The 25,310-nt window shown below is 44.3% G+C and overlaps 1 protein-coding gene across 3 annotated transcripts in view; it reads left to right on the top strand.

Annotated features, from left to right (window-relative positions):
- Nucleotides 1-25,310, top strand: part of LOC149974555 (protein sidekick-2-like) — a 461,666-nt gene that overhangs the window by 427,557 nt on the left and 8,799 nt on the right. Inside the window, exons 33-45 of one of the 3 annotated variants that reach the window (XM_090212862.1) lie at nucleotides 1,239-1,374; nucleotides 1,811-1,867; nucleotides 2,561-2,662; nucleotides 3,446-3,561; nucleotides 3,752-3,938; nucleotides 5,130-5,267; nucleotides 5,766-5,972; nucleotides 6,183-6,308; nucleotides 7,417-7,581; nucleotides 7,862-8,002; nucleotides 9,057-9,219; nucleotides 17,478-17,619; nucleotides 25,057-25,113. In XM_090212862.1, the coding sequence (XP_090068988.1) occupies nucleotides 1,239-1,374; nucleotides 1,811-1,867; nucleotides 2,561-2,662; nucleotides 3,446-3,561; nucleotides 3,752-3,938; nucleotides 5,130-5,267; nucleotides 5,766-5,972; nucleotides 6,183-6,308; nucleotides 7,417-7,581; nucleotides 7,862-8,002; nucleotides 9,057-9,219; nucleotides 17,478-17,619; nucleotides 25,057-25,113 (1,737 nt within the window). The remainder of the gene's footprint in view (nucleotides 1-1,238; nucleotides 1,375-1,810; nucleotides 1,868-2,560; nucleotides 2,663-3,445; nucleotides 3,562-3,751; nucleotides 3,939-5,129; nucleotides 5,268-5,765; nucleotides 5,973-6,182; nucleotides 6,309-7,416; nucleotides 7,582-7,861; nucleotides 8,003-9,056; nucleotides 9,220-17,477; nucleotides 17,620-25,056; nucleotides 25,114-25,310) is intronic. The other 2 variants (XM_090212863.1, XM_090212865.1) reach the window with 2 other exon arrangements.

A 25,310-nucleotide genomic window follows, 5' to 3' on the forward strand; every position in this document is an offset into this window, starting at 1 on the left:
TTTGGAAGTATGCTTTGTGACCAAGCTTTAACTTCCTGACTGATGTCTTGAGAAGTTTCTTCAATATATCCACGTAATTTTCTTCCCTCATGATGCCATCTATTTTGTGAAGTGCACCAGTCCCTCCAGCAGCAAAGCACCCCCACAACATGATGCTGCCACCCCTGTGCTTCACGGTTGGGATGGTGTTCTTCGGCTTGCAAGCCTCCCCTTTTTTCCTACAAACATAACGATGGTCATTATGGCCAAACAGTTCTATTTTTGTTTCATCAGACCAGAGGACATTTCTCCAAAAAGTACAATCTTTGTCCCCATGTGCAGTGGCAAACCGTAGTCTGGCTTTTTTATGGCGGTTTTGGAGCTGTGGCTTCTTCCTTGCTGAGCGGCGGTTCAGGTTATGTTGATATTGTACTTGTTTTACTGTGGATATAGATACTTTGTATCTGTTTCCTCCAGCATCTTCACAAGGTCCTTTGCTATTGTTCTGGGATACATTTGCACTTTTCGCACCAAAGTACGTTAATCTCTAGGAGACAGAACGTGTCTCCTTTCTGAGCGTTATGATGGCTGAGTGGTCCCATGGTGTTTGTACTTGCGTACTAGATGAACGTGGTACCTTCAGGCGTTTGGAAATTGCTCCCAAGGATGAACCAGACTTGTGGAGGTCTATAATTTTTCTTTTCATTTGTGACTTGTGGAGGTCTATAATTTTTCTTTTCATTTTCCCATGATGTCAAGCAGAGGCACTGAGTTTGAAGGTAGGCCTTGAAATACCTCCACAGGTACACCTCCAATTGACTCAAATGATTTCAATTAGCCTAGCAGAAGCTTCTAAAGCTATGACATCATTTTCTGGAATTTTCCAAGCTGTTTAAAGGCACAGTCAACTTAGTGTATGTAAACTTCTGACCCACTGGAATTGTGATACAATGAATTATAAGTGAAATAATCTGTCTGTAAACAATTGTTGGAAAAATTACTTGTGTCATGCACGAAGTAGATGTCCTAACCGACTTACCAAAACTATAGTTTGTTAACAAGAAATTTGTGGAGTGGTTAAAAAATGAGTTTTAATGACTCCAACCTAAGTGTATGTGAACATCCGACTTCAACTGTAGCTAACTAGAAATTAATCAAATGTCTAGTTAGCTAGCTCAGCTTTGTAAATATGACTGTCTGTGAGAGAGCCTATGTAGAACATGTCCTAATGGTAGTCTAACATTGTATCGTCATCACAGCCTCCGTCTGAGGAGAAGATTAACGGTATCCTCCTGGGCTTCCGGATACGGTACCGGGAGCTCCTGTACGACCGTCTCCGCAGTTTCTCCGTACTCACTGCCAACAGCCCCTCTGCTACCTGGGCCGAGCTCACCTGTGAGTAACAACCTTCCCACAACCTCCTTGTAACTTTTCCACAACCTCACATCAACCTCTCCACAAGTCCCCTACAACCTCTGCACAAGGTCACACAGAACTCCATCAGAACATGTACATAACCTGCCCTCCTTGTCTTCCTGTAACTCTGTGGTTGTGCATGGCAAATCTTACTCTATAGTCTCTCTTATAATCAGTTATAATCAGTCCTATCTTTTGTTTAATGTAGAGCTGTTATGTTATATCTGCTCTGTCTGTGTGATACATCATTTCTCTTTGATAAAATTATTGTGGGTTTCTCTAACTGTGTGGATTTTTTTCAGAGTAGTCACAGAGTGCATTAACATAATGACATGTCTCTCCTCTACTCATGCCCTCTCTCTTCTGGCTGCCCCCTCTCACGCTCATGTTTGACCCCTCACCTGCTCCCTCACAGCCCCCTACAGCGTACGAAACCTGAGCGAGTCCTCTCTCACCCAGTATGAGCTGGATAGTAAGTCCTCACAGGCCTGCCTACGCTTCACACTCTGTCTCACTTCTGATGAAATACACACTGAACACCACTGTGCCCTAGTGATGGCACACACACTGGCACACACACACATTAATTGAGTTATAAAGCAAAAGGAAGTTAGTCAGTGTGTAAGCTCTAGCCATGTAGATGATGTACCCAGCTGCCTTGTCTTGTGTGTGTCAGGAAATGCAGAGTGAAAATTGAGTTGACTAAATCTAATGAAGTCGCTACCATATTTGTTTGTCTGTTCTGACAGTGAGCTCAAACAGACCACTGTGTGGGCCCTGAATTAAAGATGCCTTGTCTACTGTCTATGTGGATATTGTATCTTCAATAGGATGCACCAGGAATACTTGCTTGTCCAGTCCAAGGTTTATGGGCTCACGTACTTGTATTTGTTTTGTCAAGCATCACAAGACCAGACGGTCACATATTTTCAGTGTATTTCTTTCCAGTACGCAACAACCACTCAATTACTTCCTTGGATAGATTCTAACTACTGCATAAGACATATTTACAAAATCAACAAATGTATTTTCTGGCATGTATTGATCGCCCTTACAAAAGAGGTTTCTCGCATCAAGGATCCTTCCTGTTCAAATAAAGGTGAAAATAAATGTTGGGGTGATGGTGGGTTGTTGGTTAATGTCAGTGTTGTTCCTTGTTCTCCAGACCTGAGCAAACACAAGCGCTATGAGATCAGGATGAGTGTTTATAATGTCATGGGGGAGGGACCAACTAGCACACCACAGGAAGTGTTTGTCGGAGAGGCAGGTAAGTCGCTCAGTGAGGTAGGGAGGTTACACACAACAATCTCTCCCCCTCTCCCTCTCTCTCTTTCTCTCTCTCTCTCTCTCTCTCTCTCTCTCTCTCTCTCTCTCTCTCGCTCTCTCTCTCTCTCTCTCTCTCTCTCTCTCTCTCTCTCTCATTTCAATCCTTACCTCAACAGAGGACCTGAATAGTAGAACTATAGACTATCCAGTATAGTAGAACTGTAGACTATCTGACCACCCAGTATAGTAGAACTATAAACTATCTGACCACCCAGTATAGTAGAACTATAGACTATCTGACCACCCAGTATAGTAGAACTATAGACTATCTGACCACCCAGTATAGTAGAACTATAAACTATCTGACCACCTAGAATAGTAGAACTATAGACTATCTGACCACCCAGTATAGTAGAACTATAGACTATCTGACCACCTAGAATAGTAGAACTATAGACTATCTGACCACCCTGAAGGCAGGGGGATTATTCTGCTTGTCGAGCTACTCTTGGTAAATGTTTATTGGATTGGTACCATTTACAAATGTATTCAGGTTGCAGGATAAGTTTGTTTTTATTAAATTTGACTGTGTGATTCTGGGCATAAAGTGAGAGTAGTTTTCCCTGTCCTCATCTGTAAAGCTATCAGTCCACACACAGGCAGCTAGACAGTAGTGTTTCCAGAAGCAGTGAGGAGAAAAACCCACTCACACTGATTCCACTGATATTTCTTCTGTTTTGTTTCTACCTGGATTTTTGCTAGATTTATACTCCTTTTTTCACAGTACCCACTGCCCCACCCCAGAACGTGGCCATCCAAACAGCAACGGCCACCCAGCTGGATGTGACGTGGGAGTCTCCTCCATTGGACACTCAGAACGGAGACATCCAGGGCTACAAGGTAAGTTGGAGGGTTTCACAAGAATTCCATACCATAGAATTCTAATCATTTTAATCATTACAGTCAAAATCATTCAAATGTAATAACAGTTACACGTTTCTGCGTGACTCTTTAATCACAGTGGGATGTAAAGGCTATCTTTACCATGAGCTAATATGTGTCTGTTCTCCATATCTCCTCCTCCCTCCAGGTGTACTTTTGGGAGCTCCAGCGTAAGAACGAGACAGAAAGGCTGCGGACCCTGTTCTTGCCAGAGGGAGGGGTCAAGCTGAAGAACCTGACTGGATACACCACCTACATGATAAGTGTGGCCCCCTTCAACGCAGCTGGGGACGGGCCCCGGAGCCCCCCGACCAGGGGCCGCACACAGCAGGCTGGTAAGTATACTGTAATGTATACTGCCATGTAAAGAAACCCACAGGAGTTGTCTGTGTCTTAAAATGAAAGGAAAGCAATTTTATTGACTTAAATTCAAATTCCTCCTCCAACCCTCAAACATTCCAACTGTTTCTATCTGTGAGCTTTTATATGATGTTGGTGTCAGCATGCCAAGCCAGAAATGTTAGAAACCACACGGCATAAACATCAGTTCCCTATCAATGGCCTCTTTCAGTCTCTTGACTCATCCGCTGGTTTCCTGGACAGTCTTGTTTGGTATGAAAATGTTTAGAGGCTATTTTCCCCCCGTTTTTTTTGTCTCAAAGCTCCTACCTGTGGTTTCTTGGAAATGCTTTGGCACAGTTATCTAAATAGCAACAGAAGACAGTCGCCAGATTGTTTTCCCTCCAAAGATCACCCCCCCCCCCCCTCCTTTCCGTACAGTCACTGTAGAAATGTGTTTTTCATCTGATCCCCTTGTAAAAAAGGAACATTTTTGCAGTTTGCTGTGTTTGATATCTCAAGGGGGAGGCGCAAAAGCGGTTGGAAGACACAGAGGGGGGATGTGCTCTGACCTTTTAGGCGAGAGATGGAATAGATGGAAGCAGATGACACGTGTGTTGAGGAGAGTGTTGAGGAGAGGGCAAGAGATGGAGGAGAAGAGATACACAGGGCTGATAGCAGGATGCTCATCACACAATGAAGCCTGTGTTTGAGGGTTACAAATAGTCCTACTCAACGACGTAAGAGAACAGGAGAGCTGTGTTCTTTGTACAGTAGTAGTGTCACAAGCTCATCTATGTCACTAGCCTATTATTACTGGAGCCTGACGGTATGATGGCTGTCATGCCCTGAGGACATTAAATGACTCTAAAAGCAAACAAACAGCACATCATCAATAGTTTTGAAATGACTTTGCGTCTTCAAAATCGAGAGCATCCATCACATGCACACAGAGGCCTGGGTTCAGAGGCTGAGACAATAAAAAGGGCTTTGGCTAATGCGAGCCGGAAAGGGTCATAGAAGCAGAAGCCTGTCTCTTGTTTCTGTAGTGTGAGGCAGCTTGATGTACAACTACACCCCCTGGACGCTAGTCTATCACAGGGCCATCCTAATGTACACAATCCAAAATATAACTGTACATTCCTCTGACCCCCTAACCTCTGACCTGTGTGTCCTCTGACCTCCAGCCCCCAGTGCTCCCAGCTTCATCCACTTCAGTGAGCTGACCACTACTTCAGTCAACGTGTCCTGGGGTGAGCCCACCTACCCCAACGGCATCCTGGAGGGCTACCGGCTGGTCTACGAGCCCTGCACCCCTGTGGACGGTAAGACACCCCCCTCAACCTGTCCGACGCATCCCACCTCACATCTGACAACTCACAATTAATGCCCATCTCTGAGGATGCATTCCAAATTACACCCAATTCCTATACCAGGGCCCTGTGGGACCTATGGGCCCTTATCTAAAGTAGTGCCCTATATAGGGGAATAGAGTGTCATTTGGGACACATCCTGAGTCTCTCTCACTGTATGAGGGTAGGCTAAACATCAACATACCTAATAACTACATTGAAAAACTATATTTTTCCATTGCTGAGTGAGTGGTGGCCATTATTTCATTTGTTGATGCCAAATAGCATGCTGAATCAGTTGATAATGTTGCTATGTTAACCCTTTTCATTCATTTCCCATGTATGTCCCAACAACTGTTGGAGTGTGCCTGTGTCTGTATGTGTGTCAGTGTGTGTGTGTGTGTGTGTGTGTGTGTGTAATACCCAGTCCCTGGGTATTAGCCCCACTCTAAATGTGGTGTGTTTGTCTAGAGTCTACCGTGGCCTGTGCCGACTGTCTTCACTCCCCCTCCCCCCCAGGCGTCAGTAAGATAGTGACGGTGGACGTCAAAGGGGCCCCGTTCTGGATGAAGATCAAGGATCTGGCTGACGGGGTGACCTACAACTTCAGGATCCGGGCCAAGACGTTCACCTATGGGCCTGAGGTGGAGGCTAACATCACCATGGGGCCTGGGGAAGGTTCGTCTACCTCTAGCTGAGGCCCATATCCTGACTTGCAATATGCACACTTAACTCAACCTTCTTAATTGACATCAATGAATGATTTACAAATGCCAGAGTGTGCGGATCTCAAGTTAAGCTTAGGCCCTGAATGTGCCCTAATAATTTGAAGGTATATTGAGGTTGCCTGACCCTACAACCTTTCTCTAACCTTTGACCACCATGCAGGAGCCCCCGGCCCCCCTGGAGAGCCCTTCATCTCTAGCTACGGCTCAGCTCTGACCATCCACTGGGCTAACGGTGACCCCGGGAGGTCGCCTATCACACGCTACGTCATCGAGGCTAGACCCTCAGGTATAGACACCCAACACGTGACATACTGGACTGGACTCCACTTGCTTGACTTATTCTTTTTAGCTTCTAGTGGAGCAAAGGGCCTCAACGGTACATCTCCAGCGAACTATGTTCTGGACAGTTTTCCTTTCTGGAGCTGGTGGACATATTGGATACTTCCAGATGGATCCACAGTTCACAATCCTTTCCAATCATGCAATCTGTTAACCCAGCTTGGTACTTGCTTCGACAGGAATAATATGATTTAGAATAGGGTGTCAATATGGTCCCAACAAACGGTGATGTTTACTCACTATTCTCTTAATGGAGTATTGATTGGGGTGCAGCGGAGCTTGAGCTGTAACGTCAGGTTTCGCCTGTGATTGACAGCTGTACAGTGGGAATAGAGGAATGATGGATGGAGGCACATCGAGAGAGATGGATTACACCACTGGTGACTTGAGGAATGGGTGGATGGGAGTAGCGGGCACTGAGCCCCGCTACTGATGTTAAGAAAGTATCATGCAGATTCACTTGGTAGCATACCGAGTGAGCCTGTCCCTAACCACATCAGTAGGACTACTCAGCTGTCCATATTACTAGTTACTATGGCACAGTTTTTCCTTGTCAGGAAAATACTCCTGGCGCTACGACAGATTAACTTTACCCTTCATATCGTCACTACGTCACTAGTGACATGAACTTTAAATGAACTCTGGTGTTGGCTGATGTTCTTGAGCACTCCATAAACGTCAAACTCCTAGGAAGATGTATGGTTATTAGCACTTAGCCCTTATGGATTCTGGCAGCCATCACAAAAGCACACATGAAACATCCCATAATATTCCATCTTGTGAATCGTACCTACTGTCTTTTTATACGGTTGTATACCTCTCAAAGACAAGAGAGCATTATGGGAGATTTACAATATATGAATTGCATGATGTTTATATGGTTTGAATTACCTTGGATATAGCCAGATTATGTTTTACACTAACATATAGGCTTTTAAATTGGCTTTTCTATCGATTATATAATGACTACTTTCAGTCTCGTTTACCTCAGTTTTTTCATGTTTGATTACAACTCATCCAAAAACCTTCTTCTACTTCTTCTACTCTGCCAACAGATGAAGGCTTGTGGGATATCTTGATCAAGGACATCCCAAAGGAAGTGACGTCATACACCTTCAACATGGACATTCTGAAGCAAGGGGTTAGTTATGACTTCCGGGTCATTGGTGTGAACGACTACGGCTACGGATCTCCTAGTCCACCCTCAGCCTCCATATCTGGTGAGTTATTTCATATATCTATGTCCCAAATGTCACCCTATTCCCTTGTGCACTGCTTTTGACCAGGGTCCATAGGGGGGACATTTGGGACACAATGATAATTGAGCGTTGGGTTTTCATGTTAATCAATGACAAAATCTTACCTAGTTTTATAGAATTTAAGAATAATCAGTGTAACAGAAAATATATGGTTTTCAGAAGCTACCTTTTTCGTCAGTGCTCCCTGCTCTGTCCTTGTGTTTAGTCCAGTTGTTATATTGCCTGTGTTCTTCTCCTCCAGCCAAAAAGGTAGCACCGTTCTATGAGGAGTGGTGGTTCCTTGTGGTGGTGGCTCTCGTGGGACTCATCTTCATCCTTCTACTGGTCTTCATCCTTATCATCAGAGGACAGAGCAAGAAGTACGCCAAGAAGTCTGAATCAGGTGAGAGGTCGAGCGGAAGACATGATCAGCATCATATTACTAGACAACAAGGTCTTTGTTATGTTGCTTTTTATCTCAAAGATTCTGTATTTCTATTCTACAGTGGTCTACTTTTGGCATATAGCCTACGGGGGGGAGTAAAGGGGAGAGAGAGGGAGAAGTGGTGGATAGAGAGAGAGACAGGGAGAAATGAGAGAAAGAGACAGTGATCTGTAGAGGAGGAGCATAGTAGGGGGCCTATCTAGTTGTGCAGTCTGCTCCTCTCTGACATCAGCAGGTATTTCCTCTGCCTCAGCACTTCTCTCTGCAGTGTGGCGCTGCCAGTGCCAGGCTGCCAGGCTGGGGCAACCCACGGGTCTGAAACACAAGAGGTCCTTTCTTCTCTTCTCTCCCTTCTCTCTCGTCTCTCGCTTCCCTCCCTTCTCTGCTCTCTAACACAGAGATACTCTCACATGCCCCTTGTAACCCCCCTCATGGAATACTGGACTGGTGCAAGTTTACAAATCAGCTCGTTATAGTGACTAAATGTTTGCAGAACGGCAGCTTTGCCGCCAGATGCCCTTGGAGGGGTCTGCTGTGTAAGGGGGGTAGTATATGTTTGGACCCTTGGAATCTATGTTTAGATGCCTGGCTAAACTCACCTAATATACTGGTGATGACATCATTGTGGTATTTCCAGTCACTCTAGTTTCTATAGAACTCAGCAGTAACAGTAGTAGTGGTAGAGTACATAACATAGCATATGCATAACATCCATTCATGAGCCATCTTCTTGTGTTTCTATAGAACTCAAAGTGTGTGTCCCAAATGGCACCCTATTCCATATGTAGTGCACTACTTTTGATCAGGACCCATAGGGTGCCATTTGGGACACATCCATACATTAGTAACAGTACTAAAGCTGATCCACCCCCTAAAAATGTTTTTTTTTTAAACAGTACTAGAGTGGGCTACTGTACATGACATACATAATACAACATCCATGCATCCTCTTCACAGCATCACTAACCCCCACCTGCCTGTTCGTCCATCCCTCTGGCCTGTGGTCACACAGTGTCTCCCTATGTGTGTTCATCAGGGAACAACTCTAACTGTAATGCCCTGACCCATGGAGATATGGTCAGCCTGGACGAGGGACGCTTCCCCGCCCTCGAACTCAACAACCGCCGGCTGTCCGTCAAGAACTCTTTCTGCCGTAAGAACGGCGTCTACACCAGGTCAGTAACTAGTATGCTAGCTGTTCTGGTAGACTTCCAAGCATTGCGCTAATGCTAGTTAGCTATGGTTCGCAAAACTACCTTCAACTACCTTCAAACTGCACGCAAACATGAAAATGGTATCCATGAGTTCATCTGACTTATTGTCAAAATCCCATTAAATTGACTGGTTTGAATATGTTTATGGTACTGTATAGTTACACAATACTAATGATTATGGTTCTGTGTTTGTCATTATTGAGGAACACTATGACCTCATGCCTTGAGAAGTCCAACTGAGGCTGATGGCTGGATGGAAAGGACTTTATGCTGTGATGGATTGGAATGGATACTCCTATAAATCTCTGTTTCCACTGTAAAACAGTACACACAGAGAACTGCTGCTTTTTCTAATGAGGCAGTATATTACAGACCTGGGTTCAAGTACTATTTAAAATCTTTCAAAAACATTAAGCATTTGCTTTAGCTTGCCTAGTTTGCCAGATGGGCAGGATCTGTACTTGTGTGACTATTCTATTGGTTCCATTGCACCAGGCAAGCTCAATCAAGCCAAGCAAAAGTATATGAAATGATTTTTAAATAGTATTTGAACCCAGGTCTGGAATATTCCACTGTCCACAGCTTAACTGTTGATGAGTTCATTACCTTGTCTCTGTTAATCTCATTGTCTGGCACCTTGGACCAGTGATCTGAATGGCAACTGACCAAACTCACCAGGAGGGACTGAATATGGATTGAGTCACTGTTATAAACCCATGACCCTTTATTTTCCATTATATGATCACCCCAGTTGCAAAGCTGCTGTTAATTTACCAAAGTTACCAGAAATGTCTATAATTTTGGTAATTGATGGTAATTTTTACTTGGAAAGCATTCAAAAATAGTTTTTTTTTTAAAGAATATATATATATATATATATATGGATATCTGTGTCCATGAGTTTCTAGTGGACAGACCATATGGTTCAAGAGAAAATAGACAAATTCATTTAAAAAGCATCTAATCAACAATGGTATTGATATTAACTCTGCAACTCTTCCAACTATCGACTTTTTTCACAATTGCCATCAGTTTGGCGCCAAAACATTTACATCAAAGACATAGTAACATAGTCAAAAAAGGGTTTAATAAAATATATAAAGGATCATTTCATGCTGAAACCCTCATATTAAACACCAATGGTATTCACTAATCTCGTGGTTTATATTTAGGATCATGTTTTACAGCTTTGTCAGTATTCTAAAATCATCTTATTTGATTATTTGCTGTATTTTACATGTGATAAGGCCCCACAGAGGGCCAGAGATAATTAAAGACACCTGTGACCATCTGAAGTACCCAACAAGGTACAAGTTACCAAAATCCTGGTAGTTTACTGGTAACGTTAGAAAGTTTCCAGCAGTAATATACCCTCCCTTTGCAACCGTACCCAGTGTGTACCCATATTGCCTTGCCATATTATGAGTGATCCCAACATTGCCACTATTGAAATTTGTCTTTTCACTGTTTCTTTCTGTGTTTTATCAGTACGTTAGGAATGACCACCACATTGCAACATATTGCAGGCTCTGTGTGGAGTGTGTAATTGTGTGTGTAGCATTGCCAGCGCGATGGTATTAGGTTAGAGGAGATAGTATTAAGATGAGTGTGACTGACTGACTGTGAGCATCCCAAGTAGAGCACTAAATAGGGAATAGGGCTCCATTTGGGACTGACGGCGAGCGAGCTCAGAACAACCAGCTGGAGAGCCAGGTGCCCTCTGCTCCGATGCTCTGATGCTCTGATGCTGTGCCCGGGGGAATTAGCCCTGTCCTTGATCCCCGGGAGGTGTGTGTGTGTTTGCCCTTGGGAAAGGATCAAAGGTGCCCTGGCCTTTGAGGAGCAGCCAGCTAGCCAAGTGAGAGGAGGGTTGAGAAGAATGGTGAGAAGAAGGAGTGAGAGGAGGGGTGAGAGGAGGAATGCTCAGATGTACCTCTGCTATCTTTGAACTCCCCATAGCTGAGGTGTAAGGAAGGGAATAACTGGTAATTGTCCTCTCGAGCTGCTAGATGTTTTTTTACCATTCGGCCATCAGATTTTCCACCAATGCTCCTTATAGGACACTCTATGCTCCTCTGTAAACTGGTCATCTCTGTATACCCATTGCAAGACCCACTGGTTGATGCTTATTTATAAAACCCTCTTAGGCCTCACTCCACTCCTATCTGAGATATCTATTGCAGCCCTCATCCTTCACATACAACACCCGTTCTGCCAGTCAGATTCTGTTAAAGGTCCCCAAAACACACACATCCCTGGGTCGCTCCTCTTTTCAGTTCACTACAGCTAGCGACTGGAACAAGCTGCAACAAACACAAAAACTGGACCGTTTTATCTCAATCTCTTCATTCAAAGACTCAATCACGGTCACTCTTACTGACAGTTGTTGCTGCTTTGCGTGATGTATTGTTGTCTCTACCTTTTTGCCCTTTGTGCTGTTGTCTGTGCCCAATAATGTTTGTACCATGTTTTGTGCTGCTACCATGTTGGGCTGCTGCCATGTTGTGTTGCTACCATGTTGTTGTCATGTTGTGTTGCTACCATGCTGTGTTGTCATGTGTTGCTGCCTTGCTATGATGTTGTTTTAGGTTCCTCTTTGTGTAGTGTTGTCTCTCTTGTCGTGATGTGTGTTTTGTCCTATATATATATATTTTTTTACATTTTTAATCCCAGCCCCCGTCTCCGTAGGAGGCCTTTTGCCTTTTGGTCGGCCGTCATTGTAAATAAGAATTTGTTCTTAATTGACTTGCCTAGTTTAATAAAGGATAAATAATGTTCATTTATTTTGGTGGTTTACGAGAGGGTAAAGAGTGTGCTACTACCCCTCTCTACATTTGAGAACTGTTAAATATTTCACACCTCACTCACTCAACAGTGGATGAGCGTCTGAGTGATGGGGGAAGAGAGAGAGAGAGGGAGGGAGGGAGGGAGGGAGGGAGGGAGGGAGGGAGGGAGGGAGGGAGGGAGGGAGGGAGGGAGGGAGGAGTGGGCCTGTTGAGCAGAGCTTCCTCTGAATTGTTAAACAGGCAGTTTATCATAATCTCCCACAGGGCCGACAATAACATTTCTTCACATTCACTCCTTAACCCTGTCTGCTCATAGCAGGGCTATCCCAGCCATGACTAATCTTGTGGAACTAGTCCTTTCTCACAGAAGAGACTATTGTGGAACCAGCCCAATGTGTATCTGCATCTTGTTGTAACATCTAGTGCGTGAGATTAGCCCAGGACCAATAAGCAATTTGAATTAGTAGTGGAGATTTGTATAGATCTACTGCAGAGGGGAGAATGTGATGGGACAAAGTTACAGGTTTGTCATTGAGAGTTTGTGTTGACATTTTATTACACAGTGAACTTCTTTTTATCTAAATGATGAAGGGAGACTTGTCTTGTCTATGTCAGTCTGGGGACTTTAAGGTCAACAGCAGACAGCCATCAGACTTGGGCCGGGCTGGGATAGGCTCTGATCCAACAGCAGACAGACATCAGACTTGGGCCGGGCTGGGATAGGTTCTGATCCAACAGCAGACAGACATCAGACTTTGGGCCGGGCTGGGATAGGTTCTGATCCAACAGCAGACAGACATCAGACTTGGGCCGGGCTGGGATAGGTTCTGATCCAACAGCAGACAGACATCAGACTTGGGCCGGGCTGGGATAGGCTCTGATCCAACAGCAGACAGACATCAGACTTGGGCCGGGCTGGGATAGGTTCTGATCCAACAGCAAATGGACAGCAGACTTGGGCCGGGCTGGGATAGGTTCTGATCCAACAGCAGACAGATATCAGACTTGGGCTGGGATAGGTTCTGATCCAACAGCAGACAGACATCAGACTTGGGCCGGGCTGGGATAGGTTCTGATCCAACAGCGGACAGATATCAGACTTGGGCCGGGCTGGGATAGGCTCTGATCCAACAGCAAATGGACAGCAGACTTGCTCAGCAATTCCTCCAACGGCTCCAGGAAGATGGATGTTAGCGTTGTCCAGGTTCCAGACAGCTGGGATGTGACAGGGGAGACCTGAGCTAGCTCAACATGATCCGGACCTTATCTGGAGGAGCAAGGAGAATGTTGCAACTTATGTTGCAACTTGTATCGCTTATCAAGCGGTGCAGTCCTTCATTAGTGACTGTGTGTCCTCCTCTATCTAACAGGGCTGTCAGCAAGGTCACAGTGTTGGAGGTTATAGGATCAAGGATCTACTAACAGCCATTTATGGGCCAAAATTAAAGGTCCTGAACTCCCCTTTCTGAAAAGTACTTTTACTCTCATGGCTAACTACCAGAAAGTTTGAAAAGACAGGCTGAGTTGGCGGGAGCTTATGTTCATGACAGCTCTTGTTAAACAACTTGGAGGCAGTGAGCGGTGTTGCAGTAAAATCATCTCAAGCAAATTTGGTGATACACAAAGCAACTCAAACAACATGGAAATTGCACGAATTATATCCTTTTTTAAATGATTTTTTATATACATTTCACATGCCTCTTGTGATGCAGTTCACAGCAGCACTGACGGATGTGTTGACTTGTCAACTGCCTCAGAGTTTTCAATGACCCTTCCCCCCTTTTGTTCCATGCTGGCTGAAGACCTAGCTAGCTAGTAACACCAGACACAGATGAAAGAGATGAAAGAGTAAACATTGAAGTATCTTTAACATAGATGAATGGGGTAAACTTGTAATTATATTTGCTGACAACTTAGTCAGATATTGGAGAGTAGAGTATCTAGCTATATAAACCACAACCCTCTGCAAACACGCCTTCTGTGATGTTGGTTATAAGGCTGTACTTATTTAAATTAGGGAAGAGATTATATCGTGTTACCGTTGGTGTATTCCAATGAGAGTTAAGGTGATGTCACCTTGTCCCCTTAATAATGAATGCAAGTGTTTGACATGCGGGAGGAGACCAGTAACTTTATGATCAAACTTTATCAATGTAGAAGCAACAGTCATTTTATATACTTTGATCTGGTTTCCTTCAAATATCATCCAATTTCAAGAAAAACATTATTTGGACTGTTCATGACCTTTAACTTATAGAAAATGTCAATAATACATGAATAGATTTCCATTGTGCTCATTTCACTCCTGTATCCAAGTGTATTAAATGTAATCTTGTTACAAATTATTAACAGTATTAGATGGAATTGAATTGCAGCTCTCTCCGTGATTTCTCTAAAGGGTTGGGATTTAGTTCAAATATGTTAGCACCACGCTCGTGATTACCCCCCCCCCCCCCCCCTACGCGCACACACACACACACACACACACACACACACACACACACAATGTGTCAATTACAGAGCCCCTGATACAGAAGGACAAAAAATAAATAAATGTACATTGCTTTTCCGGGAGAGGGTGGGGGGTGGGGGGCTCCCCAATTGTCAAATGTTGGGGAATAAGAGATTTGAAAGTCTAGGTTTCAAAGTTTGGTTTTGGGAATGCAATCAACCTCTAAACAAAATATTTGTGGAAGAAATACTTATGCAAAATAAGGTTGATTTTGGACTGTAAAACTGAACAGTTTGGTGTGGCCTGAGGGAGAGAGAGAGACAGACAGTGAGGGAGAGAGAGAGTGAGAGAGGCTGTCCCGGCCAAACCAACCAGGGCCAGTCAACAAAAACAGATGTCTGATTGTTTAACAGGCTTAGGGACAGAGGGAGGACAATGTGGAGGAATTTATGCAGAACGCAAAGCCATCTTTTTTTCACCGAATTTTAAGAAGAACCCTTGAGTGCTTTGAGAGCTGTTCTGAGGGCACCACTTGTGGGTGTTGTGAGGTCTCTCTCTCTCCCCTTCTCGCTCTCATAACAAGCATTCTCAATACCCTCCCCTTGACCCTATCCACTACACTTATTCACTCACTCCACTGCTCATAAAGATCCCTCACTCCATACTCATAAATTGTGCCCTTGTAAACCTCCACTCCACACTTATCTATGAATAGAGAGGTTTTTAAAGTGTCACCCATGCTCCATGAAACATGGCTGTTGACTCGTACATGGATTCATATGGATGATAACTTTTACAAGAGAGCGAACAATAACCTAACCTACACATCCTGAGCCTTCCTATGTGAGACTGCATGGGGATTTCTGCCTATGCAGTGAGCTCCTCCACTCCATAAGGGTTCAATTCATGAGTTGGTCACAAGGCTAACTGTGCCTGCCATTGCAGCCCACAGTGTTTAATCAGAAGAGATGATTCATACTGAATGCAGGCAGGCTGTGATCTAATGGCTGTCCCATGATCCTGATAATAAACAACCCCACCATACCCCCCTGCCCCCTACCCACCACTACCCAAACAAAAAGTGAATGTAGTGTCTCCATCAGATATTAGAGGGAACAGTATTTTTATCCCTTGAAAGTAGACTATTAGTGTTAAGTGCCTGGAGACAGTTCAGTATATTTCACTGATCATCAGTGTGTATCCTTCAACTGTTTCCCTGGTTCCTTTCATGCAGTTTCTCTGTGCCATGTCACTCTGATGTGTGAACATGATTTTTTTGTGATTTAATACAAGTTGCTTAAGAGGATGGAACTTTCTGTTTCCAAAACGCTATATATCAATTTTCAGAAATGTTGGTAAATTAGCTTGTATTGTTTAAAAACTTATGAAAGAGATTGGTGTGTTTTTTCACTATCTAATCACGGCATGGGGTTATTCTATGACAGCATGTATTTGTTTAAAATCGATCACTTGATGGTTTCATTTTACGGTATATATATATATATGGTGGAAAATAAGTATTTGGTCAACAACAAAAGTTTATCTCAATACTTTGTTATATACCCTTTGTTGGCAATGACAGAGGTCAAACGTTTTCTGTAAGTCTTCACAAGGTTTTCACACACTGTTGCTGGTATTTTGGCCCATTCTTCCATGCAGATCTCCTCTAGAGCAGTGATGTTTTGGGGCTGTTGCTGGGCAACACGGACTTTCAACTCCATCCAAAGATTTTCTATGGGGTTGAGATCTGGAGACTGGCTAGGCCACTCCAGGACCTTGAAATGCTTCTTACGAAGCCACTCCTTCGTTGCCCGGGTGGTGTGTTTGGGATCATTGTTATGCTGAAAGACCCAGCCACGTTTCATCTTCAATGCCCTTGCTGATGGAAGGAGGTTTTCACTCAAAATCTCACGATACATGGCCCCATTCATTCTTTCCTTTACACGGATCAGTCGTCCTGGTCCCTTTGCAGAAAAACAGCCCCAAAGCATGATGTTTCCACCCCCATGCTTCACAGTAGGTATGGTGTTCTTTGGATGCAACTCAGCATTCTTTGTCCTCCAAACACGACGAGTTGAGTTTTTACCAAAAATATCTATTTTGGTTTCATCTGACCATATGACATTCTCCCAATCTTCTTCTGGATCATCCATTGCTCTCTAGCAAACTTCAGACGGGCCTGGACATGTACTGGCTTAAGCAGGGGGACACGTCTGGCACTGCAGGATTTGAGTCCCTGGCGGCGTAGTGTGTTACTGATGGTAGGCTTTGTTACTTTGGTCCCAGCTCTCTGCAGGTCATTCACTAGGTCCCCCCGTGTGGTTCTGGGATTTTTGCTCACCGTTCTTGTGATCATTTTGACCCCACAAGGTGAGATCTTGCGTGGAGCCCCTTATCAAGGGAGATTATCAGTGGTCTTGTATGTCTTCCATTTCCTAATAATTGCTCCCACAGTTGATTTCTTCAAACCAAGCTGCTTACCTATTGCAGATTCAGTCTTCCCAGCCTGGTGCAGGTCTACAATTTTGTTTCTGGTGTCCTTTGACAGCTCTTTGGTCTTGGCCATAGTGGAGTTTGTAGTGTGACTGTTTGAGGTTGTGGACAGGTGTCTTTTATACTGATAACAAGTTCAAACAGGTGCCATTAATACAGGTAACGAGTGGAGGACAGAGGAGCCTCTTAAAGAAGAAGTTACAGGTCTGTGAGAGCCAGAAATCTTGCTTGTTTGTAGGTGACAAAATACTTATTTTCCACCATAATTTGCAAATAAATTCATTAAAAATCATACAATGTGATTTTCTGGATTTTTTTCCCTCATTTTGTCTGTCATAGTTGAAGTGTACCTATGATGAAAAATACAGGCCTCTCTCATCTTTTTAAGTGGGAGAACTTGCACAATTGGTGGCTGAGTAAATACTTTTTTGCCCCACGGTGTGTATATATATATATATATATATATAAATATGGTCCTGTCTCCTCAGGTCTCCTCCTCGGCCCAGCCCAGGCAGTCTAAACTACTCTGATGAGGATTTAAGCACCACCAAGTACAACGATCTGATCCCAGCTGAGACCAGCAGCCTGACCGAGAAACCATCTGAGATATCAGACTCTCAGGTACCAACAGTATGTACTACTACTCTTAACGTCTCCCATCTCACTGTCTGTCACACTGTCTGTCTGTCAATATATTGAATCCTTCTGCACCTCACCTTCACATTGATGCTATGCCCCTAGATGTGGATCTAGGGGTGGGGCATCAGAATTTCCCCCACTAATGGTTAAGATTAGGCCTGGGGGAGGAGCAGCTATATCCTAGATTTGTACCTAGAGGAAACAGCACGCCGGAGTGATTGGCTCAGTGCATTATCCAGGCGCCTGGTTGTGATCTAATGTAACCTTGTCTGTGAGCACACTCAGGGCATTGATAGGTTTGGATGTGAAATGTGTCCCATGTCTCTCCTGGTCTCTATGGGGCTGTCAGTCTGAGCTGGAGGCAGGTTCTGGGAGTAGGGCCAGTGGCCAGTGCCCAGCGCTGGTGGTGGTCGGAATCAAGCACAAAGGATGCACATGCACACATACACACACAGACTGGAGTGTCGGCTGCGTTCTCAGGCCAAGACTGGATTCCTTCCACAGCCCTGTCCTCGTCTTGGGCAACCGTTACCCATAATGCCCTTCAATACCGGTCCCAGTCTGCTGTTGGCATCTGCTGAATCAGAGGGACAGACAGGGCTGGGGCCCAATGAACAGCTTTCATCAATGGACTGGATGTCTCTCTCGCTTCCTCTCTCTCATCTTTCTCTCTCTCTCTGCTTCTCCTCTCTCTCTCTTTATCTCACTCTCTCTTTATCTCCCTCTCTCTTTATCCCTCAGATCTCAAATTGCATTTTTATCTCACTTTTCATTTTGATCTTTTTCCTGGCTGGCTCGTTTTCCCCTGTGTCTATACTGATCCCCTTGTTGCTGTTTTTGTTCACGCTCTTTCCCACCTGTACTCTGCTCTTGTAGTTTTATGAAAACCCTGTGGTCGGTAGTCTGGTTTTGATGGCAGTCAGATGAAAGTGACTGGGAAGCGGTTCTAAATTCCCCTGGTATCAGCCTTCCTTCTATGTTTTCTTTCATCTTGGAATTTTTTACTCTAGCTTTCCCAAATGATCTAGGATTCTATTCCCTATATAGTGCACTCCTTTTGACCAGAGCTCTATGTAGTAGTGCACTATGAAGAGAATAGGTTGCCATTTGGGATTCCGTTTCTACGAAATCCATTCCAGTGTGAATTCCAAAGAGCCAGAAGTCTCTCTCCACCTTATCAAGAGCTTAGCTTCTTTCACATCAATGGAGAAATCTCCCACCCAATGAACTGCTACGGACAGGATCTTTCCCTACAACCAAAACATCCTCCAATGTGAGCCATTTTTACATGTCATCATCGGGCTGACATATCTACTGTTCCACACCCCTGTATTGTCAAACAAGTTCAAATACAGTAGCCATATCTAGCCCTCCAGCCCTCCAACAACCCCTGCCACCACCCCAGACTTAAGGGGGCCAGACAGGAGTCACATTTGATGGGATTGGAGAGCCTGTTCCTCTTAGCCCCGCGGTTCCCCTGCCATCCCCTCTGACAGCATATCATCACCCAGATGACCAGGAATGTGATGCTCCTTTTGAAGTTTTATTGAGCGGATAACTCCAGGCCATCAGCTTACACACACACACACACACACACACACAAACACAGACGCACACACACACACGCACACACACACACACACACACACACACACACACACACACACACACACACACACACACACACACACACACACACACACACACACACACACACACAACCCCAGGCTATCAGCTCTGTTCAGTGTTGGGTTGGGGTTGGGGCTGTCTCCATTGAGCCCTATGGGCCTCCAGTGGCAGGTATAAGTTGGCTATTGTCTTCTTCTTAAGAAGGGATTTGGAAGAAGAAGAAGTTAATGTGGGGTTGTCGTGGCAACCAGGCCACCACAACTGTGCCTGGACTGTCTGCAGGTAGACAAGACAAACAGTCTCCAGAAGCCAGGAGACCGTGTTGACTTAGGCGGTTTGTTCAGTCAAGTGTCACCGTCTCTCTGTGTGTTTGTGTGTGTGACACTCTGGATAGAGACCAGCGGTAGAGAATGGAATGAGCTCATCTCTGAGGCGATGGGAGATGGTTTGAAGATAAGGGTTGCATCCCAAATGGCACCCTATTCCTTTTGTAGTGCCTTATTGCCCCATTTCAAAAGTAGTGCACTATAGAGGGAATAGAGTGCCATTTGGAACTCAGCCAGTGTGATGCTTCATCATGGGAGAGGAAAGAAAATATCTGTGTGTTCTCCACCCATAGACGTTGTGTGTTACTGGAGCTGAGACATAGACACCACATTGAAAAACGTCTGCTGTGTTATGATTGTCTCCCATAACAACGCAGATGATTGTTTTGACTACTCCGAGGGTTCGTCTGTAGCATTATTAAAATGCTATTAAGTCATATGATGTCACTTCCTGGAACCAAACAAAAATAGAATAGGATGTGAGTATGCTAGAGTCACTAAAACATAAAAAGATAGAGAAAGATTATATTAATTAAATGCAGTTTTGTGTCTTCTCACTTTTGTTTTGTATTTCACTTGCTTTGGCAATGTAAACACGTTTCCATGCCAATAACGCCCCTTTGAATTAAATTGAGAGAGAGAGAGAAAGAAACAGAGAAAATACTTGACAATAAAATACTATAATTCCTTACATGTATTTCTGATGTTAAGACATTTATACTGAGACAGCAATGTTACATTTTCAGACAATAGCCCAGAGCCAAATCTGTCAGTACTCTCTGATGAATTATGTGCATCCTAAACAACAGCAGTGTGTGTGCAGAGGGGGATTAAAACTCTGTAGTCACGCTAAATCCCTGTCTCAAATGATGTACAGCTGGATTTTAGGGGATTCCGGAATCAACTTTTTATAATCATACACACACACGGACACACACTTATACGAGCGCATAAACACACACAAACATACCTCATCCTCCTCCCTCTGTACTGTCCTAGTGTTTGTCTGCTGCCCGGGGTTCCTGCTGTGCTCACTGTAACAGTGATGAGAGGGAAATAGTGCACCCCCCATCCTCCCTTTCTGTTATCATCCATAACTACAGGACAAAGGGTGGTTACACGTGGTCTGCGGTTGTGAGGCCGGTTGGACGTATTGAGAAATTCTCTAAGACGAAGTTGGAGGTGGATATGGAAGAGCAATTAACATTCAATTATCTGGCAATAGTTCTGGTGGACATTCCTGCAGTCAGCATGCCAACTGCACACTCCGTCATTACATGAAACATCTGTGGCATTGTGTTGTGTGACAAAATTTCACATTTTAGAGTGGCCTTATTGTCCCCAGAACAGGTACACATGGAATAAACAAACGTACAGTCAATAACACAATAGAAAAAATTGATATACAGTGTGTGCAAATGAGGTAAGATTAGGGAGGTAAGGTAATAAATAGGCTGTAGTGGCGAAGTAATTACAATTTAACAATTAAACACTGGAGAGATAGATGTGCAGACGATGAATGTGCAAGTAGAGATACTGGGGTGCAAAGGAGCAAAAAAACAAAAACAATATGGGGATGAGGTATGGGCTTTTTACAGATGGGCTATGTACAGGTGCAATGATCTGTGAGCTTTTGATATTTGTTCCAGTCATTGGCAGCAGAGAACTGGAAGGAAAGGCAGCCAAAGGAGGAATTGGCTATGGGGTTGACCAGTAAAATATACCTGCTGGAGAGTGTGCTATGGGTGGGTGCTGCTATGGTGACCAGTGAGCTGAGATAAGGCGGGGCTTTACCTAGCAAAGACTTATAGATGACCTGGAGCCAGTGGGTTTACAGTCTAACCAGACACCTAGGTATTTGTAATTGTCCACATACAATGGGGCAAAAAAGTATTTAGTCAGCCACCAATTGTGCAAGTTCTCCCACTTAAAAAGATGAGAGAGGCCTGTCATTTTCATCATAGGTACACTTCAACTATGACAGACAAAATGAGAAAAAAAATCCAGAAAATCACATTGTAGGATTTTTAATTTATTTATTTGCAAATTATGGTGGCAGGCAGCGATCGGTTGAAGAGCATGCATTTAGTTTTACTTGCATTTAAGAGCAGTTGGAGGCCATGGAAGGAGAGTTGTATGGCATTGAAGCTCGTCTGGAGGTTAGTTAACACAGTGTACAAAGAAGGGCCAGAAGTATACAGATGATGTCGACAGCAGCATATTTTAGCCATTCATCAGCATAAAATGTCAACCTTATGTTGCTGTCAACGTGAAAATGAAAAACACCCCCCGCCAAAGAAAACGTCAGTCAGAAATATTCCACATGTTAATGAGATGAAGTCTTAATCTCTCTAGATACTCTAGTTACTTAACATAATAATTATGCAAAGAGCAGTCTTGGATCTGCCACTGGCTGGTATGGTGTCTCTCTCTTTTCCTTAGATAGAAGGGTAACTCCCCTGGGGACTGTGTAGAGCTGAGTTGCATGCCTAAAGCCTTGGCCCATTCATAGCATCTCCCCTAATTAGCCTTTAATGTGTTCGAATGAATCACCATTTCACAGGCTGTACCACCTCAAGGCATAATTTAACGCATCTTATTTTAGTGTAGATTCCACAATAGGACCCTTTAGTTTCTTTTGGACAAGGATGTGGAATGGAGAGAATGAGGAAGGGAAAGGAGGGAGGGTGGAAAAGAGGGAGTTAGGAAGGGAAAGGAGGGAGGGTGGAAGAGAGGGAGTGAGGAAGGGAAAGGAGGGAGGGTGGAAGAGAGGGAGGGAGGAAGAGAGGGAGGGTGGAAGAGAGGGAGGGTGGAAGAGAGGGAGTGAGGAAGGGAAAGGAGGGAGGGTGGAAGAGAGGGAGTGAGGAAGGGAAAGGAGAGAGGGTGGAAGAGAGGGAGTGAGGAAGGGAAAGGAGGGAGGGTGGAAGAGAGAGAGGTGGAAGAGAGGGAGGGTGGATGGTAACATTTCAGGAGAACGAAACATCTGTTCCCCACACACTCCAAAGCCCTAGTGAGGGTGTGCCGGAGTGGGATGCAATCCAGTGTGTCAACCAGCTACACACACACACATGCACATAACACAAACTTCCCACGCTCAAAGTCTGTACACAAACATGCACAGCAGCAGCATTTCAGGACACAGCATTAGCTAATACTTCTGGAGTGAGGTAATGTCACTTGACTTGGAGAGGCTTAATCTGTTCTGAGATCAGTGTGAGGGCTGCTTTGCTTGTTTGTCTCTTGTTGTGTTGCTGAAAGTGGAGGAAGCATGACAAGAATGCCTTTCATTCGGTCCCATCGCTGCCTAGTGGGGTTGAAGTGCTTACAATGAAGCTACAATGCTATAACGGGACACTCAGAGACCATTGATACTTCACATTGGATGATGCAAAACTTTTTATCTGGAATTTCCTCACTAGAGAGAAAAATGTTAATGTAACTAATAATATTACCACAAGATTTATTCGCTAAGCAACTCAAATTAAGTTGGGAAACTGTTAAACAGTGTGCTTTATTTTAAGCATCCCCCTCTACTGAAGTGGTTAAAAGCTGAGGACTTTTCTGTATGCAATATCTGTTTTTGATTCACTGTAGAAAGAAAAGAAGAGGAGAAAGAGAGCACAGAGGAGGAGGGGGATTTTTCTAGGAATCAGATAGCCGTGGCCTTTTACTGTGATTTATCGCTGTCGTCAGCTCCTCTGGCTGTTCTAAATTCTTTTGACATACATTAATATAGTAGTTTGGCATGAAAGCTGTAGTGGATGATGAGAGGTGGAGTATTGGGGGGCGATGAGGGGGCGGGGGCAGGGGAGGATGGAATATGAGCGTGGCCATGTGTAGCACAGGTGCAGTAGTACAATAGCATGAGAGCTGAGTGTGCTCTCTGCTTTGTCTGTGGAACATCAGGGGCCAATGCCAGTGCCCTGGGGGGAGGGGGGAGGGGGCAGGAGGACGGAGTAAAAGAGAGAGAGAGGAACATTTGTGAGTGTAATGTTTACTGTTTTTTATTGTTTATTTCACTTCTGTTTATTATCTATTTCGCTTACTTTGGAGTGTGAACATATGTTCCCAATGCCAATAAAGCCCTTAAATTTAATTTAATAGAGAGAGAGAGAGAGAGAGAGAGAGAGAGAGAGAGAGAGAGAGAGAGAGAGAGTACACAGTGGCAAAATACCTGACCACTGTGACTGACTCAAAATTACTGTAAGCTTTGACTACGTACAGACTCAGTGAGCATAGCCTTGCTATTGAGAAAGGTCGCCGTAGACAGACTTGGCCCTCAAGAGAAGACAGGCACACTGCCTACAAAATGAGGTGAAAACTGAGCTGCACTTCCTAACCTCCTGCCAAATGTATGTATGAATTTGAAAACAAATCCAATTTTGATAAAGTCCCACATCTATTGGCTGAAATACCAGTATGCCATCACAGAAACAGTTATTGTGACCCGTTGCCACAAGAAAATGAGAGAGAGAGAGAGAGAGAGAGAGACTTAAACCACTCCAAATCAGCACCACCATCCCTGGGCTGCTGAAAGCTGACACTATCTGGAAAAGAAAAACTCTTTGTTACACTGTCTTTTGTTATATGCTGCCTTAACATTTTAGCTGAACATGATGAAAGCTCCTGCCTTTGGTATGAGATAGCATTTTTGTGAACCAGCTCATCAATCTTTGGCTGTGATTGGTCGATTGGCAGCTTTCTTTAGGGCCGATTGGGTGATCATGAACAGACCCCACAGAGTGGTAAAATAGTTGTTTCTTGTTCGTTCATCTGGAATGTTGGGTGTCACGAAACAAAAGAGCATAGGCCACGCATCTAGCAAAGACACATGAAGGGTTCAGCGACTAGAATGTGCCTATTGGAAATACTCAAATCCCTGTTGTGATTGTTTGAATGAAATGGAGAGGAACATTGGGTGGCAGCCTACATCCTAAGGTTGGGCAGGAAGTTCACAGAATACATTCTATAATAATAATATAATTCTGTGGGTGTTTATAGTTGTCCTATTTCACACACGTACAAGTGTGTATCACACGCATGTAAATTGGAAATGTGTTTTTTGCATATCCCAACTCCCCAGACACCCTCGGAGAGTGGGGCCACAGGCTTGTTTGTCAGATCAGTTTTAGGTAGTGTGTGTCAGGTATGGCTGGTAGAACAAGGCTCAAGTGGTCCTCAGTTAGTAGAGCGTGACGCTTGCCAGTCTGGGTTGTGGTTTCGGTTCCCGCTAGGGTTACCAATCCGGAAATTGGATGCACACACTGCTGTACGTTGAGTTGGATAAAAGCGTCTCCTAAATGGCATATTTGATTCTGTTATTAAGGGAGGTGAGTTGACCGGTGTAGCGTCTCTGGAAGTGGGGGTGATGATGGTCCCGAAGAGGGATCTGAACCAAAGAGGTGTCATGGTGGCCGTCATACTGTACTGTGGTGTTTTAAACCATGCATGTCTTTGTCCATGTCACCCATAGGAGGCCCTCGTGTTCTCGTATGGGACGGGTGGTCTGCGTGTGCTTCCACTGAATTGGGTGAGGATATGTGGCTTTCTGCCTGCTTGTGTGTCTGTAGACTGGTAGTAGGAGACTGACTTATCCCTAGCCCCCATCCCCCTTGCTCCTCTCTTCCTCTTCTCCTCTCTTCTCCTTCCGTTAAACTCCTCTAGGATCCTCTCCTGTGTCTTCTTGGTGTCGTACTGTGTATGATGGATGCCCATAGTCGATGTTAG

The sequence above is a fragment of the Oncorhynchus mykiss genome, chromosome 20 (genome assembly GCF_057628025.1).
Source record: "Oncorhynchus mykiss isolate SJ-2025 chromosome 20, ASM5762802v1, whole genome shotgun sequence".
Taxonomy (NCBI): Eukaryota; Metazoa; Chordata; class Actinopteri; order Salmoniformes; family Salmonidae; genus Oncorhynchus; species Oncorhynchus mykiss.